Consider the following 21,421-nt stretch of genomic DNA (forward strand, 5'->3'; position numbering starts at 1 on the left):
TCTCGCTGCTCCATAAGTGTATTGTGTATATTGCTGGAGTTCCCTAAGCAGAGCTCTTAAAACAAAGCTGGCTTTGGAGGATCAGCCAGTCGGCTATGAGGGGCTGTGCTGCAATCCAATTGAAAAGCTTAATGGGATTAAGAAACCCATCAACAGAGGATCGTGGTGGAAGAAGCAAGGGAGAGGAGATCGAGGTTAAGAGCAGTTAAGATGAAATATGCAAAATAAGAACCTTTCAGTGAACAGTTCCAATAAAGAACAATTGTATTTTTCTTAGTGCGAGGATGGATTTAATCTAAAATAACTTTTTTCTACCATAAGGAACCGTTTTTTGCTGTGGCAAAGTTCCATGGATGTTAAAGGCTCTTTATTGGCATCTATTTAGCAAGTAAGGGTTCCTTTCAGGGAAAAACTACTTGCTCTACAAATAAATAAAATGGAATAAAATATGTGGAGAGAAATGAAGCCAAAATAAGGTATGAGCACAGAAAGTAAATTACAAATAAAAATACTTGCGCAATGTCCATCACACAGGCACTTTGCATCATGTGGTCACTCATGCGCAAGCTTAACTGCTCTCAGCCATGATCTCTAGGGGCCTTCCCCTCAACTCAAAAGGTTTAACCAAACAAACAAATAAATAAATTGGCAAGTAAGTAAATAAAAAGCTTAGCTTCACCTGCAGCAAAAAGAGCACTCTGACTCTTTGTTTGACCCTTTTAAAATATTCAGATAACAGAGGATACATATGGACATAGCGGTTTATAACTTAGCAGGAAGGAAGAGTGTGCTTCATAAAAGATTAATGAAACAAGAAATTACGATAAAAAAAGAATCCGGTCCAGTCCAAAAATTTGCTGCACTTTGTGATATTTGGAAAAATATGCAAACTTAGACAAAGAGCTCATAACACTCAACAAAATGTCATACAGTCAAGCAAGTAACAGTCTTATTGGAATCATCTGACTTTTACCTTCATGCTTGACTGATGATTAGTGATAGTCAAGAAAACATTGCATTCTCCAAATACAGAACAACCAAAAATAATATTCACACACATTATTTACAAAGCATTTTTCCCAACATGAAACAAGACAGTACTGAGAACGACGGATGGTGTTTACAGTATATCATACATAAATGTCAGTCAGTAAGCAGTCACCGGGTTTAAAACAGGGTTCAATTGGAACGAAGAAAGAGATGCGACACCAAACATCATCTCTAGTCTAAGGCCAATTCATCTTAGTCTATGAGTGTGACATCATCATAACGGATGGCTGCAATTCTACATCTGAAAATTATGCAATGACTGAATGTTACAAAACTGTTCAGTCTGAAATGTCCAATGCTTACATTACCTTTTTAACCAAAGCAAAGACCAAAAAAGAAAAAAAAACCTTGCATTTGATATATCTGAGGTTTAACACTCAATTACATACATTTTCTTTCCTGTCTTTCCACTCTCAATCACTCATTTCTCAGGAATTTTATATGCACTCCTTATACAATCACATTTGTTTGTTTATATAATAAATGTTTATAATAAAGTTACATAATAGGATCAGTAAATATAGATCAGCCATCCTGAATCTGTTCTTTCAGACTGATCAAAATCATTCACATAGACGACAACTCAAATGTTGCCCATGCTAACACTTAGATGACTCTTGGGATCGTTATATCAAATATTTCATGAATCTTTACACAGTGATCAGACTTCAAATGCCTCCATGATCTCAAAACAGAACACAACCAAATCATTTTGCATCACAGTTGTTTTTTTGTACTAAATCATTCCGAGAAGGGTTTTAATTAAATAAAACATGCAATGGCATATTTTATATACTTGTACTAGCACCACATTTTGACATTCCAAAATAAAGATATATAAACCCTCTGCCCTTAAGGGTCAATCAACATTTGTAGTATAACATGAGATTGGCCAATTTTGGGGACAGATAAGACAAAGAAAACAAAATCAACATAAGGATTAAAATATTTCAGTGTAAAAGTTTCCATATGACTTATAAGCATAAGTTAACAAGGACAATGTGCATCAAACCTAAAATGATTTGAGCCTCTGTATGCATATGTGTGCCCCAATAAACATGAGAATGGTGCACTTTAGGATACAGTGAAGTGTTTTATTCCTCAAGTGAGTTATTCCACAAACATCCATCATGGAAAACCCAAGTGTATTCACAATGCGTTTGAAATGTACATCACACAAGTGCACAGTGAAATAAGTGTAATTATGTGATCAGATAAACATGCATCCAATCATAGGCTGCCATATGTGAACATGCAGATGCAGACTAAAAATAGTGAACATACTGAGGCTCCGTTTACAAACCATTTACCCAACTGATGTTGACATAACTTTGACAGCACATTATATGAACAAGCACTTTTTGTGCATGAAGAAAATAGTGTTGGATTTGAGAATCTATGCATAACTTTAAGTTACATGTCAAAATTTTGATTGCTCCCCCCCCATACATTTTAAATTTCTAATTAATTAAAATAATTAAAAGTGCTATAATGTGTAAAATATATTATTTGTCCCTCAGAGCCAGCTAAAGTGTCTTATGTTTGCTGTTAATATATGAAAGATTACGATGTTTTTAATCAACATTATAAGGAGATCAAGCTAAAAATAAATTGGCAAAAGAGTCTGTGGTAGTTTTAATATTACTATGCTACCTGACTGACTTAAACGTTATCTCCCATTCTTTATCCATTAATGTGATACAGAAAATAATGTGATATTATATCCCTGTTAAAAAGTATATATTAAACTACTTTTTAATGAGTCTCACGTCCCATTAATGCCATACTATAAGTGTTTTGCTTATAATAAACATTTTAAAAGACAAAAATAGGGAAAATGTTGTCTTACACATCAGTCAGAATATTTATAGGTTTAAGATAAGCGCTGTTAGTAAGAATGATTTCTTTAAAACCTCTCTCATAGTTTTCAGTTTCAGATCAGTTTTTGTGGCCATCAATCTGTATCTAATTTGAAATGGCCCTGTCTTTACATCACTGGATCCTGTAGTTGAGCTCCATCTAGCTTGTTCTGAGTGCTTCTTTCAGAGTTTCTCCGTTTTTGAGCTCTATCTTTAACTCTTGTCATTGCTGTTGTTGTTGCAAAAAATATCCTTTTTGGAATGACACAGTCTGTCTGTATGTAAAGTTCCATGTATGAGTTCTCCCACTGCCCACATCGAAATGCTCTCAATACGTGCTGTGCTTACCAGCTGTGCCAGTCTGAGAAACGTAGTCATAGGAAAGTCCAGGAGTAAGATGGAAGATTTTGTGGTCTCAGTTTTAAGAGAGCACCTGCATGAGCTCCAGAAAACGCAGGTCAAACCACTGCATGAGAAAAATCAAATGAAAAATAAAATCATTAAGTCATTACAAGCAATGTAGAAACCTTTTTGTTAACATAATAAGATTCTAAGAATAGGGAAAGCAAAGGGGTTGATCAAACTACTCCAAAACACTTTATAAATACCTTGTGCATAAGGAACATTTTCTGATGACATGAGAAGACAAGATGGAAGTGGAAGAGAAAATTTACAAAACATACACACGTTAGACAAACATGACACAGTGTTGTACTTCAAAAACAGATTACTGATGCAAATGTATTGATATGTTACTGTGGAAACAGCCACAGTTCCATCTAACAATTAGAAGTGCCTGACGATGCTGACAAAGTATGTGACAATGTACTGTTGACAAATCTAATTAAAGGTTTGCAATACTCAGTCAACAAACATGATTGTGAGCAGACAGACAAGAGATAACTGAGGGTATTTGTATGGACAAAATTCCAGCAATTCCATTTCTAGATGTATAATTCTGTCTGGACATATTCAGTTCCTCCAGTGATTATATGTAATCTGCCCACTAAGACAAGGAACATATACTCACAACATAACATGAAAATGCATCCAGGCTAAATTTTAGACACGCTTGATGAATTGTTTTTAAAAATAATTTAATTTTAAAACTTATATTTTTGAAAACATTTTTGTAGAAAAATTTAAAAGATTTCTACATGTGATTTTCTTAAGAATTATTTATTTATTTGCTGTTCAAATGTTTGGTATCAGTAATGTTTTTGAAAGCAATTAATACTTTTATTCTGCCAGGACAGTAGACGGGAAAGACTTTTAAAGGGGTCATATGTCATATGATGTGATTTCAAGTTTTCCTTTCTCTTTGGAATGTTACAAGCTCTGGGTGCATAAAGAAGATATTCTTTATAAAAGTTAAGACACAACCCCCTAAAACGTCTCATTCTAACACCCCCCACGTCTATGTCACAACGTGGGAAGATTTGCATAATGCAGGCCAAATGTTCACACAAAGAAAGCAGGCTTAACTTTTATTCTCGGTGTTGCCAACGGCGCCATGTTGTAGAAACGCTGTGTTTCGTTGTGAAAGCTAAGCTACTTTGTTTGGCCTTCTTCCAAAAGAGAAAACAATAGCAATCAGTGGTTAAGATGTATTTACAACACTGTTCCAGAACAGTTCAAGCCAAATATTCACATGCGTCCTGTGCATTTTGCGGAGGACAAGGATTATTTCCTGAACCAGTAGCTTACGATGCCGGTGTCTGTTTCTATAAAGTAGGGCAGTTCCAACTTCTGAAACATAGTCTGTAAGTACATTTTCATATTTAAAGGATTTGCCACTGATGATTCAAACGCGAGTTTTGATCAGTGTACTAGAGTAGCACTTCTTGTTTGTTGTTTCACCGATCACAAATGCAGACATGGTTTCATGTTTACACAGCACGATACGCAACGCAATGGGTAAAAAGACAGTGGATGCAACAAATGCCTCGTTTACTATGGGTTTTATTGATGTTGTCTCATGGTAGCGCCATAAATGCCTCTATCTTCGTGCAAATAATTTGTGGTCCAGCTTCACCAACAGAAAAAGTAAGAAGTATTTTGTAATGAATCTTAGCAAATCTCCTTTCCTAATAATGTGCTATGAATGCGGCAATGAATGCGGCTAATGTAAACAGTCTCTCTGAGAGCAGCTCAGAAGAGAGCATTTAAAGAAAAATGCTACAAAACGAGCTGTTTTTGACAGGGTAAAAAAAAAAAATTAGTTTTTAACCAAATTTTAACCAAACTATGTTACAGACTTTTCATTAAGACCCTAAAGAATCATATCAACTTGTGGAAAATGGGAATCTGATGACCCCTTTAAATGCCTCACACATATGCTGGTCTCGGTATGCAAACACCCCGTTGCTGATCATAATTAGACACCACATGACACTTAACACATGACACTACAACTCAGCAAAAAGTTGTGTAAAAAGGGAAATGTAACACCAGAATACCTGTTTCTGAGTGACAGCAGGATGTCCCACCCGTCAAAATACTCCTAGGCTTCTTCGACCAACATGAAATGGTGTTACCTCGCCCACAACCACCCCGTCTCCACCAACAACTAGAGAGACAATGTGTAAACTCTATATATGACCTTTTTCTCCTTCCACCAAATTTTTTATTGCACAGTTAATTTAACAAAGACAGATATAAAACCACACAAATAACCTGTTCTTGGGAAATTATGATACATGCAGGAATCCTAATCAGATTCCAAAAAATTGGGTACTTTTCATTTGATTTTATTACTTTCTAAATTGCTATATTAAGCACCAAAACAGTTTTCAACATTGATAATAATAAGAATTTTTTCTTGAGCATTAAGTTAGCATGATGATTTGTGAAGGATCCAGTGACACTGAAGACTGGAGTAATGACATCTTTGCCATCACAGGAAAAAATTACATTTTAAAGTGTGTTAAAATAGAAAATAGCTCTTTTCAATTGCAATCCTATTTCACAATATTACCATTTTATTGTATTTTTTTGTTAAAAAAAGTTAATATTAAATACAGATTTAAAAGGGTGCTAAATGAATAATACTCACTTTAGTAAAGTGCAGAACAGCACGAGTAAAACACTGCCCACCACACACAACACCAGCATGGTGGCCACAGTCTGCTGCCTGTGGTTAGACGCCACCACAGCCAAGAGATCTGCATGTTCGCATCGCATACCCACAAAGCCAGGATGACATCTACACAAACAATTATAAAAAAATAATTGAAAAAGAGGGCTTTAGAAAACTAAAGACAAATATGAAAATATGCATGGGAAATCATAAGTATATTCAATAGATTTAAGTATTAAGCATTTATTTCCCAAATTAGGAATCTGCTAGTATCATGTTCATAAAATCAATCAAATTCAAATTGACTATAATTAATTTGACAATTTGAGATGAACTACGACATACAGATGTGGACACAGAGAAAACAGTAAACTACTTGACAACAGTAGGACTCAGACACAAGCACCAACACAGATCTGAATACTGCTATTCAGCCACATTTATAAACGGAAACGCAATTTAGGAAAAAACATGCTTTTCTTGACAAGGAAAAATTAACAAAAATGTCATAATTTATAAAAAATGCATCATTCAAAATGCATGTCAGTCCGTTTAGCATCATTTTTATGTAAAAATATGTTTGTGTTTTTTTTTTTTTAATCTGACCTCAACTACAATCACAGTGATCAAGATTCAAAGCATTTCACTTCCTATAAAAACTGCAACAGCAATGCTGACAGAGACAGCATTAAATAAAACATAAAATAATTTTCCAGTCTCTATAACCTATAGCAACTAAAAATATATATGGCAGAAAATAAGACTGCTTGGACATATAGATGTGTTTTGATTGCTTGAAAACGATTGTTGTTTATCATCAAATTAAAAAAATGTGAACACTGGATTGTTAACACACTAGGGGTAGACAGAACACAGGAAAAATACATGGAACAAAAAAATCTCATTCAATTTGAAAAAAAAAAAAAGACAATATTATAACTTACATGCATGCAGGTGTTTCCTCCAGTATGAGAAAGCGGCATGTGCCATGAAAACAGAAGTGGCTGTGGGAGTCCGGGCAGTCATCGAAGTGAGAGTGGACAGCGGCTGCTATAAATTCTTCAAGAACAGAATAAACAAGCTGGTTTCAATATGGGCATAAACAACAATTTCTTGTTTAATAAAATATACATGAAGATCTATGCAAGAATTACTTAAAAATGTATTTGCTAATTTTATGCCCAATGACCAATAATAATACCACTGCCCATTATCTCAGTTCTATCACAAAAAACTCTCTGAAGATTTTAGCATGGTGATGGATATGACAACGTTAATGTATTTGGTCTTGGCAGGACAGATCTGCTACAGTACTGAATTGCTGCGCAGGTTGGTTATTGCTGTTGTTGTAGATTATTGCTGCTGTTGCTGCCGCCAAGTAAATACAGGAACTTGCTACTGCCAATACGGTGCTGTGTGACATTTAAGACATACTGCTGCAGCACAAGCAGCATTTTTAATAACAAGATCTATACAGGTGGAGCTGGGGAAGGTGGAGGGTTTTTAGAGCAAATCTACTGGGATACACCAAGCCGACTGTTGTTGCCTTAATTGTCCATATCAGCAGCTATAAATAGTATATGTTCACCATTCAAAAGGAGAAACCAAAACTAGGATATATGAGACATACGCAGATATACGAAACCTAAACAGGAGCAGCGCTTGCTTATCATTTTGAATATGTAAGCGGCTCATGTTGTTATGAAAATATTCACATATTGGAATGGGAAAGATCAAGTAACATTTGGCCTTCTGTCAGTGCTGCCTTCACTTACTTACTTATTTTCATAATTTCCGCTTTATTCTCGGAAACTAAACTTAGCATCAAATCAGAGTTATCACTCGTACCAACATGTTGAATCAGGCAAACTGCCACAGACATGAGAAACACAACAAACAAACTAGCCTGACAGATGTTCACCGATGACTGACCATTGGCTTGGCGTGTCCCAGGCTTAAAAGCAGGCAGTAAAATGCTCTAGTGGATGCTAACTAGCTATTTAAAGCAGCAAGTTTATTCGCCGTGTATGCAACATGAATGAATCAGATTATGCCCAGAAGTTTAAAACTGTGAATGTCATTTTGCATTAACGACCCATCAGTCTGCGCCATCTAGAGTTTCATGACAGAACTTTGGCATTTCAACAAATTTAGGAACAGCACATATGATTACTTCATCATTACTGACCCCACTTTAACACAAACAGAATTATCTACTAATATTACATTTCCAGCCTTTATTATCATCAAGGCTAGAGCCAAAGTGGTGATGTTTTGTGAAAGGCATCGGTGGAAACTGAAGAAGTGGAAAGAAGGAAAGCAATTCCATGGTCTCAGCCAATCAGAATTAGAGGATTTTATATTATCTGGAAGACCGCAGTCCTTTAGATTTTATTTTTTTCAAGACTCGCCTATTTCTCAGACTCTACTCAGACTCCTAAGATGCACTTTTGATCTGAAGAAAGTACAAAAGCAGACACAGTGTAAAACAATAAAAAGCAAGACTTAGCCAGGACTACAGATCAAGATCTGAGGGGCTTTCTTGAAATTGACAGATTCCCGTTTCTAATCATTGTGAGCTTTGTCTACAGGATAAAAACTGTCTGGAGTATAATGAATAAATAATAAATACATTTTTAATGGACAATGACTAAAATATTCTTTCTTTGTTTTAGCAGCCTAGTATTACCATGTGTCCACTTCTAGCATTTTTTCATGAACGGAGGAAGAAATCTAAACTGTTTATTTATTTATTCATTTTTCAAAACACGGTCAATGAAAATACTTAGTTATTACATATTTCTTGCGTATTCTATCAAACATCTAAGTGTAAAAGATTAACAAAAAAAAAAGAAAAAATGTAGGATGGGGGCTTGGGGGGGGGTCTGTTGTGGATAGGATTTTGAAATATGGCCATTGCACTGAAAAATGAATACACTATTGCAGTTGATTGTTGAAGGAAAGGGTTGGCAGACAAAATAATTGGTGGTGTATATGGAATACATTAATTCTTTTTCAGAAAAATATACATTTGATTTCAGTCTATAAGGCCTAAATGAGTGGAGCATAAAGAAAAAGGCAGACAGAGCATACTTTTGACACGTGTAGTAGTAGTGGTTGTCGTCGTGCTGGTGGTGGTGGTTGTGGTAGTGGTAGTAGTAGTTGTTGTTGTGGTTGCAATGGTCGTTGTTGAGGTAGAATTCTCTTGCACCTGCCCATATGTAAAAAGGGAGCCTAAAAAATCAAACAGCACCATATATTTAAAAAAAAAAGTACTACATTGAAACTCTAATATTGTTGAGAACAGCTAAGTAGATTATGATGAGGTGTTCAAAAAACTATTCAAATACAACTACTACTGACTCTGTAAAATCTAGTATTGTGAACACCTTACCCAAATGTGAAAATGAGGATCCAACAAAGTCAAAAATTGCCAGACTCATGACCGTTACAGCAATGAGAAAACAGCGGAACAACAGCATCACACACTAGAGAGAAAAAGGCTTGAGTGGCGTCCAGCGCAAATGAGGAATAGCTACTTAAAACCCACTTGCTTTAGACTTTAGCCCTGGAACATCAGTGGGAGTAACTGACTTCTGACCTTCAGTCTATTTTAAGAGCTGCTAGAGAAAGACTGGGTTAAGATAAAATTAAAGTGGATTTGTGATGCGGATCTCTCCGCATACACAGGTAAGACACTGTCAAAGGAATCCTTGTCGTGTGCTTAATTCACTTGTACATTTACAGAAATGACAGAACCACCACAAATCACAAAATGTTTCACTCTGCTCAAAATGTTAGCAATACCCAGTAAGACAGTTTGAAGGCATCATATATGCATAGAATTGCACTGCAATGAGCTCAGTGAAAATAAATCCAACATGACAGTTGAGATAAGAAAATGTTTATTATAAATAAACTTATTTAATCAATACTGAAAGTTCTGATATGCTTTTTAGAATATTGTACCATTAGCGTAGCAATACACTAATGGCAAACCAAACTACTGAAAACAATTAGGGCTGTGCAAAAATTGAAGAAAAATGCGATATGCCATAACTCTATAAACTTGATAAAATAATCCGATAGTCGATATGTGATACGATAATGCTTAAAGTGCCACATTTTCAGTTGAAGCCATTTTACTCCGCTGTTATGGAGTCAGTTGTGTGAACTTCTATAACTATCTTTTTGGGTGAACTATCCCTTTAAGTGGTGAATAAAGCTCAGTCTGATTCTAATATAAATAGCATACGTTTCACTTTTTTGTGAGAAGAAAGCACCCCTACAACAACTTTTGAAAGTGACTATGACTCTAGCATTACGTAATGTCATTTTAACATGAGTTTATGAACTGAATAATAAAAAAGGAAAAATACAACACTGCTTAGTATTTACAATTCAATATGCACTGATTCTTATTTAAGCTACAAAAGTTATTAAGGTAAGAGCAATGAATGATTTTATCTGTGTCTTTTGTTAATGGCCCCAAATATTGCAAGCCGTAGCGATATGCATATTGTGATATGTACATTTGCGATATTTCGATATATTGCACAGACCTACATCAAATCAACATTGTGGCAAGATTTTGATATCAGCTTGATTTGCATGTTTTGACATGTTTTTTTTATTTTTATGTCAAGCCAATGTCTTTTTGACATAATTTACCCACAGGGTTGTGCTTGTACCACAATTATCACCGCTTGGAGCTAAAAAATGTTTTAAAGATTGACAGTCTGCACATACACACACATATATATATATATATATATATATATATATATATATATATATATATATATATATATATATATATATATATATACACATATACATATGTGTGTATTATTTTTAAGTAAAGGCCATGCATACTGATACAACATCTGTCACTAAAATGACTTGAAAGAGTCTGGGACCTCAAGGCATGTTCTTATTCTTTGTGCACAGGGGCTTTATGAAAATCCCTGTTAAATGAGAGGGTACTGTGTTTCATTGTGAAGTAAAACTGCTCAGGAAAGCTTGTCGGTTTACAATAATGTTTTAGTTTCCACAGCCCATGCCGCGATAACAATTAAATCATAAATACATTGATAAACTGACTAGATTAAACTCTAGTCTGAGAATTGTTCAGTTGGACATATTTGCAGCATAAAAAGAGTTTGAACCAGGTCACACCAATGCCATTCTTCCTCCATCAATCAATATTTAAAATACAAATTATGAATATTCAACAGAAAAATTAATTTCTGATAGTAAACATTTCTATCTTCTATGGAACACAAAAGGTGATTTACAGCAGAATGCTGGAAACCAAATAGTTTAGGTGACTATTCACTTTCATTGTAAGGACAAAAACACAGAGACATTTCTCAAAATATCTACATGTGAAGTAAGTCACAAAATTTTGTACCAAGACGAGGGTAAATAATTAATGACAGAATTGAACCCTTTTTTATCATCGCAAGGATATTCCTACTTGAGGGTTTACATACCAAACTCCATTCGTTAAACATCATTGTACCAAAACCACTTACTGAGATAATGGTACATTTACTAGCCTACTGGAAAGATGAATAAAACAGGTGCTTGCAATACAGATACAATTACTCAGTAATTAAAATTAGCTATTTATAAGGCATCAAGTCAAGTCAAATCCAATCTAATTTATTTGTAAAATTGTTTTCATAAGAAATTCGTACTGTAATGTCAATGATTTACCATAGAGCATCCTGCATCAGACAGGTTTAAAAATATCCAGTCATGATGTAATGCACAAACATTTGCTTAAAGGGTTCTTATGATGCGATTCAAGCTTTCCTTTCTCTTTGGAGTGTTACATGCTCTTGGTGCATAAAGAAGATCTGTCAAGTAGCAAAGACTAAAGTCGTAAAACCAAAGAGATATTCTTTACAAAAGTTAAATGTCAACCACACACCCTCTAAATGGCTCGTTCTAACACACCCCCACATGGCTACGTCATGATGTGGAAAGATTTGCATAACACCACCAAAATGTTCACGCAAAGAATGAATGCGTAACTCTTGCTGCATTCACGCCATATTGTAATTACAGTAATTTTGAGGTGACAGTATGTGACGTTCTACTCAGAACTGTTCATGTTCTCAGAATTATGCTTTTCTACGGCAACACTATCAACTCCTAAACAGAGCCTGTGGTGGTCAGGTGGTACAGCGGTCACGAGGTACCAGGTCGTAGCTCTCAGAAAACTCCCGGTTCACCAGTTGTGATTACGAGTTCTACTAGGACCAGAACACTTTTTACATATTGGAATCTCGTAATTATGGGAATGTTGTAAAATCGCCAGATCGACTTTCACCTTGGACGAAGTGGAGTCCCGCCCATGTGTGACAAGGTGTTTCATTGTAAAAGTGAAACTACTTTATTTGGCCTTCCAAAAGAGGACACAACTAGAAATCAGTGGTTAAGGTCTATTTACAACCAAATATTCACATGTATGCAATGCATTTTATGGAGGACTGTTTCCTGATCCTGGGAGAGAAGACTACAATGCCTGCTGTTCTTACTCACAGACTGTAAATATGTTTACATATTTAAATAATTTGCCATTGATGATTCAAATGCGAATTTTGAGCAGTGTAGAGTAGCGCTTGTTGTTTGTCGTCTCTCTTATCACAAATGCAGACATATGCAACGCAATGCATAAAAAGACAGTAGAAGTCATTATAATCAGTAATTATGTCCCCACTGGATGCAACAAATGCCTCTTTTGTAATGGGTTGTATAGTTTTTGCCTCGTTGTGCCAGTATGGTAAGGGGTTTAACATTTCCGTTACACACTTAAGGTATTTGGCCAATCAAAATGCACTGTATAGCTGACCAATCAGAGCACACCTTGCTTTTCTGACAAATGAGCTTTCTAAAAATCCATGTGTTTCAGAAAGTCGGGGCATAGAGGAAAAACAATAATATACAGTATGTGGGGAAAAAAGTTTTTTTTGAACCTTAATCCGAATAAACACATTTCATTACACCAAATACACAAAGTTATTTTTAGTAACACCATATTATCACTTTAATATTAAAAGCACAGAAAGCAACAACACATTATGTCCATCTGATATTAAAATTCCTTTAATCTTTACAAAACTTTTCTCACTGAAACGGTTTGCTGAATTAAAAACTTGCCTTCATTGTAGAAACAAAGCCATAAAAGATGGAAGGTAAAGAGTGGCTCTATATTTAAACTAAGCTCTGTTAACCTTGTTAATGACAGCAGCAAGACTCCCGAGCCAAAGAAGCTGCTAGACAAAAAAAGGACAGCAAACCACTGTTTCTTCAGTGCCTTGGATAAACACTGACAGGACATTCTTCATACTATCAAATCTGCACGACAAAGCAGAATAATTATATAACATTAGTCTTTCATTACTAATTATGAGAATGAAATGGTGGATGTCAGGAGAAAAGTGGACCCTTATATTATTATTTTTATATATATATATATATATATATATATATATATATATATATATATATATATATATATATATAGATGAATAGAGTGTCAAATCACGATGCTAAAAATAAGGTTATTTACAACTCTCAGATTCAATTCAACCTCTGAATGAAAAAGATTCTGATAGATCGACTAAGTTTCCACTTGAGGCAATGTGGGTTGTTTAGGCTAAACTTTTTCATACATTTAACTCTAATATTTTGCTTCATTAATTGACATACTATTTACATTTGAGTACCAAGATAAACATAATTAGAGTAAATTGAATGAACACAACATCAAACACTTTAACTCACCGGTGAGAAGGAATATTGTATCCCAAAAAGCACGATACATCATTATAAGGCGTTTCAATCACTTGTTGTTGGAGGATTTGCAGCGTCGTCTCTTATTTTAAATCATTTATCTTTGTCAACATAGATGAAGGCACGCTCGTATTCTTTAGATTGGCCAATATTATTGATAGTCCGCTGCACAGGTTAGAAAACTGACTTCCATAGTAAAACTGTGCATGTCTTTCTTCATAGCTTCATGTGTCCTACTCGACAAAAGACGCCATGCGTCAACTCAGGTATTTTCAAACTTGAGCAACGCCGTCTTACCACTGACGTCATATGAAGCCCTATCTATATATTTAGTTCTAATTCACTTTCACGATAAAGATAATAAAACATTGTTAACTACAAAACCCCGTTACTAATACACTCCTAAATCACTCCTAGCACAGAACCCTTTTCACACCATTGACATCCTTCTGTTGTGAGCGCGTGCTTGTGTCATGCGTGTGCGCTCGTGTGATTTAAAGGCGTGCGTTGATGGAGATCTGATAGTGTTTTAACATATTTTGTTTAGACCTGTGTACCTTTTTTTCTCGATGTAAGTTATTTTTTTAAATATGCAACAAAAACAAAAACAAAAAAAGGTTGACTGCGTTTATTTTCAGAACTAACTAACTTACAGAGTGAATTAAGGGTTGAGATACAGCTCCTTATTATTGGTCAGTTATTTCTTTAGAGTAAGTAGGAACTGGTTACACTGACTACATCTCATCTATATTTCTATTGTTATAAATGTTAGATGTGGCGTTGATTCTTCTAATCCACTCCCACGGGTAGCCATATTGATTTATACCAGGTTAAAATTATTCCTCAAGACTGGATTGATTTGGTTGATCACTCTTAAGTGTCTGCTTTTACAACACTTATTGGAAGAGCCCAAATGTCCACAGAGGTCTTAGGTCAGTTATGCATTTCTTTGTGTTAACTAAACTGGTCTGAAGAGCTTTTTGAACTGATCCAAATAATGTATTAAATGCTAATTTATTGATAGGGCAACCAAAAACCAAGATTTTATTTATTCCTTAAACTTTCTTGTTCCAGTGCAAAATTCAAAGTGCCAAAAGATGATAATGTTATGCTGCCCCCTAATGGTATGTATGGATAGTCTTAATATTTTTACTGGAGTTCTATAAACGTTACCATAAACATTTAAGTAACCTGTGATGATTGAATGTAAAACAAGCTAAATTTATTTATTCTAAAAAAATAAATAAATAGCACGTTAATATTCCGTTTTACAGTACCTACATTTATATTTATATTCCGATAGGTGGAGTTGAACTACAGATTAATTTTCTTTCAAATGGACTTGGACTTTCACGTGGACATAGCGCCAGTGTATAGTTTGTAAAGAGCACGATAGTTTCATTTAAAATTCTCAAGAGAATTCGAAAATCTTTTACAACATTGTTTAATCTAGTCAAGAGGGTGGTTGATTAAACTATTCTGAGGTTACTTATTGCTGGCTGTAACATCAGCAGACGTGTGTCATAGACTCGAGATCTCTTTTCTACGCACCTTTCTCGGAGCATCAGTGTCTCATTTAATGGCGAGCACAAACTGACAACGACCTTCTTTATTCTTGGATTTCATCCTCTGGATTCTTTTTAAAAGAGGGCAGCATGGCCACAAAGGAGAAGAAGGTAGACTGTTTATTGGTGGTGTTCCTTTTAGTCAGATTTGTGTTTTTAAATTAAATAAATAAGTTGTGAGTTTCACTGTAAAGTCATATTTAACCGATTTCTAATTTAATTGTAGTTATTTTTGTTGTGAAGTTGATTTTTTGTTTTGTCACATTAAATGCATGTTATTATTATAGTTATGTGTATACTCAGGGTCATACATACACTTTGGTATTAATGGTGACCTCTACAGCTATTGGGGGAACTCTACAATATGGATACAACCTGGCCATTATGAATGCACCAACTGTGGTAAGTGTTTCATTGACTTTGTGTTTGTGAAAGAGTAAAAATGTTAAAATTCATTTCATATTAGTTGTCTCTGTGTCTATTAAGACCAGTTACCAGTTTTCTGTTCTGTATTCATTCCTGCAGTTCATTCAAAACTTTGTCAATGAGACATTTTTGGAGCGATGGGGAATACAGTTGGGGGTTTACGACATCACACTGATATGGACCTTTATTGTTTCCATTTTCTCACTGGGCGGCTTTATTGGGGCCCTGATAGCAGGGCCAATGTCTGTACGTTTCGGGAGGTATGATTAATCTTGTTTTTATACAGTATAATTTACATGAAAAGTTCATGTTCCATGCACAATTTTTATTTATTTATATTTATTTAGACTTGATGATTTAAATGTAAAAAAAAATGTTAAACTTTAAATAAGTAGTAAATCTAAGTATGCTCTGTTATGTTCTTGTTTCCAAGGAAGAAGACTATGTTGCTGAACAATGTCTTTCTCTTCTCAAGTTCATTGCTTGCGTTGTTAAGCCGAACAGCAAAGTCATTTGAGATGATTATCATCTCCAGATTTTTGGTTGGCATAAATGCAGGTACTGTGTATATATTTTTCCTGCAAATGCAGTTTAATGGTCTCTTTTCTATTTTGCCATTGAGATGACTAGTTTCTTCCTAGTATTATTATAAACATATTCTCTGTTTCTATTCAGGCATCAGTATGAATGTACAGCCCATGTATTTTGGTGAGAGTGCACCAAAGCACTTACGAGGGGCTGTGTCCCTGTCCTCAGCAGTCTTCACTTCTTTTGGTCTGGTGTTGGGACAGGTGGTCAGTCTGAAGTATGTTATATATTTGACATATCTCTTACGACGCTAATGAGAGTGATTACCATTTCGTTATGTAATGTGAAGATTTTTATTTTATTTTATTGAGTACTCTATGAACAGCATTGAAAATACCTAACGTGGCAATGTTATTTTTTGCCCAAATTTAATAGACAAGCATGACTGGAATGACTGATTTTAAAATGTCTGTATTTATTTCAGAGAGCTGTTAGGTTGTGAGCCGTGTTGGCAGTACTTATTGGCTAGTAATGCTATCCCAGGCTTCATCCAGCTCCTCACCTTGCCATGGTTCCCAGAAAGTCCCCGCTACCTCCTCATTGACTGTGGAGACAAAGAGGCCTGCCTAATGGGTATGAGAACCTGAGTTTTAAGTATTGGTGCAGTTATACTGTATATTGCTATATTTTTTGCCATACAGAATATGATAGCCATAAGCTGGTTATGAGCTGGTCCTGAGCAGGAGATAGTTGCTTATGACCTGCTTAAACCCTGCTATGCTTCAAAACATATATATCCAGCATATTATGTTTGTTTTTTTTGTTTTTTTTTTCAATAATGAAAAGTTATTTGGGGAACTTTTATTTTTAAAGGGGGGGTGAAATGCTATTTCATGCATACTGAGTTTTTTACACTGTTAAAGAGTTGGATTCCCATGCTAAACATGGACAAAGTTTCAAAAATTAAGTTGTACGTTTGAAGGAGTATTTTTGTTCCAAAAATACTCCTTCCGGTTTCAAGTTTTTTTCGAGTATGGCTCTGTGTGACGTTAGATGGAGCGGAATTTCCTTATATGGGTCCTAGGGCACTTTTGCCGGAAGAGCGTGCGCTCCCGTAGAGCACAGCACTGAGAGGCTGAGCACAGACTCACTGATCAGAGCGAGAGCGTCGCGAAATGTCACCAAAAGGAGTGTGTTTTTGGTTGCCAGGGCAAGACAACCCTGCACAGATTACCAAAAGAGAAACAGCATTAAGGGACCAGTGGATGGAGTTTATTTTTACAGAGCATCAACGGATTTGTGCAAGTGTTTTTGTTTGTTCCCTGCATTTTCGAAGATGCTTGTTTTACAAACAAGGCCCAGTTTGACGACGGATTTGCACATCGTTTATTTCTTAAGGATAATGCAGTTCCAACGAAAAAGGGTCACAATGTGTGTTGGAACCGCATGCGGTGAGTAAAACTGCTTACAAATATCTCTGCCTCCTTGTTAGTGCGTCCGCCTCCCATGCGGAGACCCGGGTTCGAGCCCCGCTCGGAGCGAGTCGTTGCTGCTGCTGCTCTCGTTCAGTTTCAGCCTTCACAGCTGTCACAGCTTCCAAACGCTCTCAACGCAAAAACTTTACTCGCGCTTGTGATTCTTTAGCTCCGCCCACACGTCACGCCTCTAGGCGCTCGTGTTTTTCCGGGAAAAATCGGTACAGACTATCTTTCTCTTATGAATATAATAAAACTAAAGACTTTTTGGAGTTATGAAGGATGCAGTACTACTCTATAGGTACTCAAGATTAACAGGATATTGAGTGAAAACGAGCATTTCACCCCCCCTTTAAGAGTTTACAGATAAAACAATATTATATATACTTTAATAACTTTTAACAGTTTTTAAAGGGATAATTCAAATTCTTTCCAAGATTTTCAAAGATGCTTTTGGCCATACAATGAAAGTAAACCATTTGCTTCTTTTGGTTAGAAAAAAAAATAGTACAAAACGTTAGATATCGTTAGATTGTGTTTCACAAAGCATGTAATTCTCATGCATGATTATATACAACAGTAATGTTTGTTCCGCAGCACTGCAGCGTCTGCGAGGCTGTGAGGTGCAGAGAGAAGAGCTGGATGAGATTCTGCAGGAACAGAATGAGACGAAGGGAGAACGTGCCAAACAGCCGTGGGAGCTCTTCACTGACCGCAGCGTCCGCTGGCAGCTCATCACTGTGGCGGTCCTGAGCAGTGCCATGCAACTGTGTGGTAATGACTCGGTGAGTCCCTGCCTCTGTCCAATTCTGTGTCATTATATCTTTGGCTCTTAGTTGGTAATTCAAGTGTAACTGGATCACCAGTGCGTTGCTTCATAAAGTGAATGTTAACCCCAAAAAACACACCCAGCCGATCATGAGAATGAATGCTTGTGTTGCAGGCTTTATGTTAATATTTGAAAGATTCGTCACGATTCAGGGGATAAAAATCCATGCAAACATACACAAAAATCACTTATCAGAAGTTGAAATAGATAAGTTAATGTATTATTATCAGAAGTTAAAATAGATAAGTTAATGTATTAATATTAGATAAAATAGTAGTACTTATGTTCAAATACTTATGCTTTAAATAATATTTAATTTAATCATTCAATTCAGAGAAGTTTGAAAATGTATATAACTGTTTCCACAAACATATTAAGCAGCACAACTGTTTCCAAAACTGATTATAAGAAATGATTCTTGCGTCAAATGAACAAAGAATGATTTCTAAAGGATAACGCAACACTGAAGACTGGAGTAATGGCTGCTGAAAAACTAAACAGCAAATGACTAATTGACTTGCCTTGCAAAAGAGCTTTGGTAAATCTCACAACATGTAACACTTACATAACATAACACGTACATAACACTTTTTTTTACATAACTCAAAATGCTTCAGAAGTATTTCAAGTGTTAGTGTTGGTGTGCGTGTGTATGTGTGTTTTGCACACTCCTAATTTCAGAAACTTAGGACCATTTTTTTCAATCCTCAGATTTACTTCTATGCATCATATGTGTTCCAAGAAGCGGGTATATCTGCAGGACAGATCCAATATGTGACCATTGGCACCGGGATGTGTGAATTCACTGCTTGCATTCTATGTGTGAGTCTTCCATTCATCCATTATCAGTTATGTAAGAGTCCCAGAGCTGTACAGGCAATCCTTTGACCTCACTTGCATAGTTTGAGTGAATTTATTCATCTTGAATGCCGGGGTTATCAGTCAGGGCTGAATAAACATTTTAGTCCTTTTTACCAAGATATCATTTGTTTGTAGAATCTAAATTACCATTTTAATTATGTAACTGAATACTGAATAATTTCTGTGTAGAATGACAATGCCACACATGAATTTTAAATCTCTGTATGTTTGTGTGTGTATGTGTGTGTGTGTGTGTGTGCGTGTATGTGTGTGTGTGTGTGTGTGTGCAGAACCTGTTGATTGAAAGGTTGGGTAGGAGGCTGATGTTGATGGGCGGCTATGTTCTCATGACAGGATGGGCAATAGTCTTCACTGTGGCTCTTTCCCTTGAGGTGTGAATTATTCAATGTTGCATCACCCCCCTTTCCTTTAACCAGCACACACATACTGTACTGTAGTCATGTGGAAGCTTATGTACAAGCTAATGTTTAACCTTAAAGGGAACACATAATGTACAACATTAGAGTGTTCAACTGAATTGTCGTCATCTTTGGTTAAATATAACTTTTACCTCTGGTTTGACCTTTCACCCGATAGAATATGGTTACCTGGATGCCTTACCTGAGCATGACCTGCATCTTCACCTACATTCTCAGCTTTGGCATGGGACCAGGTGAACTACAACACCTTGATATACAGTGGAATGTATATATAATGCAACCATTTCTATAGTGTTATTTTACACTGTGGTTTGCCATTTATCAACACTGTTCTTCATATGGTAGCTGGGGTGACTGGAATCCTACCAACAGAGATGTTTAACCAAACATCACGTCCTGCCGCCTACATGACCGCTGGCTCTCTAATGTGGCTTAACCTCTTCATTATCGGGATGATCTTCCCTTTCCTTGTGGTGAGAACTTGAAAATATGTTTAATATTCTTAATATCTGACATATTTGACAAAATACACATTAAGAATAGGATCCTTTTCTTCTGAATGTCCTCTGTGTGTGTTTTTGCAGAGCGGTTTAGGACAGTATTGCTTTGTTCCATTTGGGGCTGTGTGCCTCTTGACTGCTTTATATATTCAGATGGTTCTACCTGAAACCAAGGGAAAGACCATATCGATGATCACTAAAGAGTTTCACAGGCTCAACTACCGTGGACAGGTGAAGATGGATATAGAAGGAAAACAAGCTCAGTACCAACTTGGGGAAATCTTTCACTCCACTGCCTTATAGAGTGGTAAAATTTCTTACAAACTAAATTAATATTTTTAGAAGAATATTTGTAAAAGTATGCCTTAACTGGAGTAAGTTTACATCTTTGTACATGCATTACTTGCTGATTAAATATTGTATTCCTCATCACTTGACTGACTTGCTTTGCTTACTTGATTCAGCCATTACTCATGAATTACATTATTTAAGAATAAGATATTGCTAATCATAGATTGAACTGCTTGGAAATTAAATGAAAAGAAGTTTTCTTCAGCTCTCTTTACCATGATTCCCATTAGGTAAGAAAAACTGATTTTTTTGTTGTTGTTTTGTTAGCACACTTGATACAGGAGATGGTTTAAGATAACACTTAGGTACGTTGACTTTGAGAGGGTGCAGCTATAACATTTCTCCCAAATGTTTTTCCTTAAGGTCAGTGTGACTCAGCAACACTCTTACAGCGGTGAACCCCTGAAGCTATTCTATGGCAACAGTGAGCTTTAGTTCATAGTAAACCCGTGATTCTGGCTGATGTTTAGAACAGATTAACAAGACCATTCTGCTAAATCTGTTGCTTATTTCTGCAAGATTATCTGCACAAATGCAGCCGTACCTAAAGTTCTGCCAACTTTAAAAGGACATACTTATTTAGGTCGCCAATTACAGCTGACTCATTTAATGTAGTTTTGTACTGGACTGGGTTGTTAAAAAGTTACAGACC

General features: G+C 35.8%; 2 protein-coding genes across 8 annotated transcripts; one reads left to right on the top strand and one right to left on the bottom strand.

Moving 5' to 3' along the window:
* Window positions 1-853: 853 nt before the first annotated feature.
* On the bottom strand, window positions 854-14,271 carry tgfa (transforming growth factor, alpha). Of its 5 annotated transcripts, XM_052558743.1 has the most exons (8): window positions 13,786-14,271; window positions 9,383-9,476; window positions 9,082-9,222; window positions 6,933-7,047; window positions 5,965-6,114; window positions 5,369-5,478; window positions 3,518-3,538; window positions 854-3,375 (listed from the first exon to the last, which is right to left on the bottom strand). In XM_052558743.1, the coding sequence occupies exons 2-8, from the start codon at window positions 9,468-9,470 to the stop codon at window positions 3,368-3,370; spliced, it is 633 nt and encodes a 210-aa protein (XP_052414703.1). In that variant the 5' UTR covers window positions 9,471-9,476; window positions 13,786-14,271; the 3' UTR covers window positions 854-3,367. The 5 variants fall into 5 exon arrangements, with proteins under 5 accessions (XP_052414703.1, XP_052414704.1, XP_052414706.1 ...); XM_052558744.1 differs by lacking the exon at window positions 3,518-3,538 and having other exon boundaries at window positions 13,786-14,270; XM_052558746.1 differs by lacking the exons at window positions 3,518-3,538; window positions 9,383-9,476 and having other exon boundaries at window positions 13,786-14,270.
* A 722-nt stretch (window positions 14,272-14,993) lies between these two features.
* Window positions 14,994-20,847, top strand: slc2a11a (solute carrier family 2 member 11a). Of its 3 annotated transcripts, none has more exons than XM_052558740.1 (12): window positions 14,994-15,470; window positions 15,647-15,761; window positions 15,885-16,045; window positions 16,219-16,343; window positions 16,461-16,590; window positions 16,798-16,946; window positions 18,386-18,573; window positions 19,329-19,439; window positions 19,769-19,870; window positions 20,076-20,151; window positions 20,264-20,391; window positions 20,503-20,847. In XM_052558740.1, the coding sequence occupies exons 2-12, from the start codon at window positions 15,687-15,689 to the stop codon at window positions 20,719-20,721; spliced, it is 1,464 nt and encodes a 487-aa protein (XP_052414700.1). In that variant the 5' UTR covers window positions 14,994-15,470; window positions 15,647-15,686; the 3' UTR covers window positions 20,722-20,847. The 3 variants fall into 3 exon arrangements, with proteins under 3 accessions (XP_052414700.1, XP_052414701.1, XP_052414699.1); XM_052558741.1 differs by having other exon boundaries at window positions 15,703-15,761; XM_052558739.1 differs by having other exon boundaries at window positions 14,995-15,470; window positions 15,663-15,761.
* The last annotated feature ends 574 nt before the right edge of the window (window positions 20,848-21,421 follow it).

The sequence above is a fragment of the Carassius gibelio genome, chromosome B6, assembly GCF_023724105.1.
Source record: "Carassius gibelio isolate Cgi1373 ecotype wild population from Czech Republic chromosome B6, carGib1.2-hapl.c, whole genome shotgun sequence".
NCBI lineage: Eukaryota > Metazoa > Chordata > Actinopteri > Cypriniformes > Cyprinidae > Carassius > Carassius gibelio.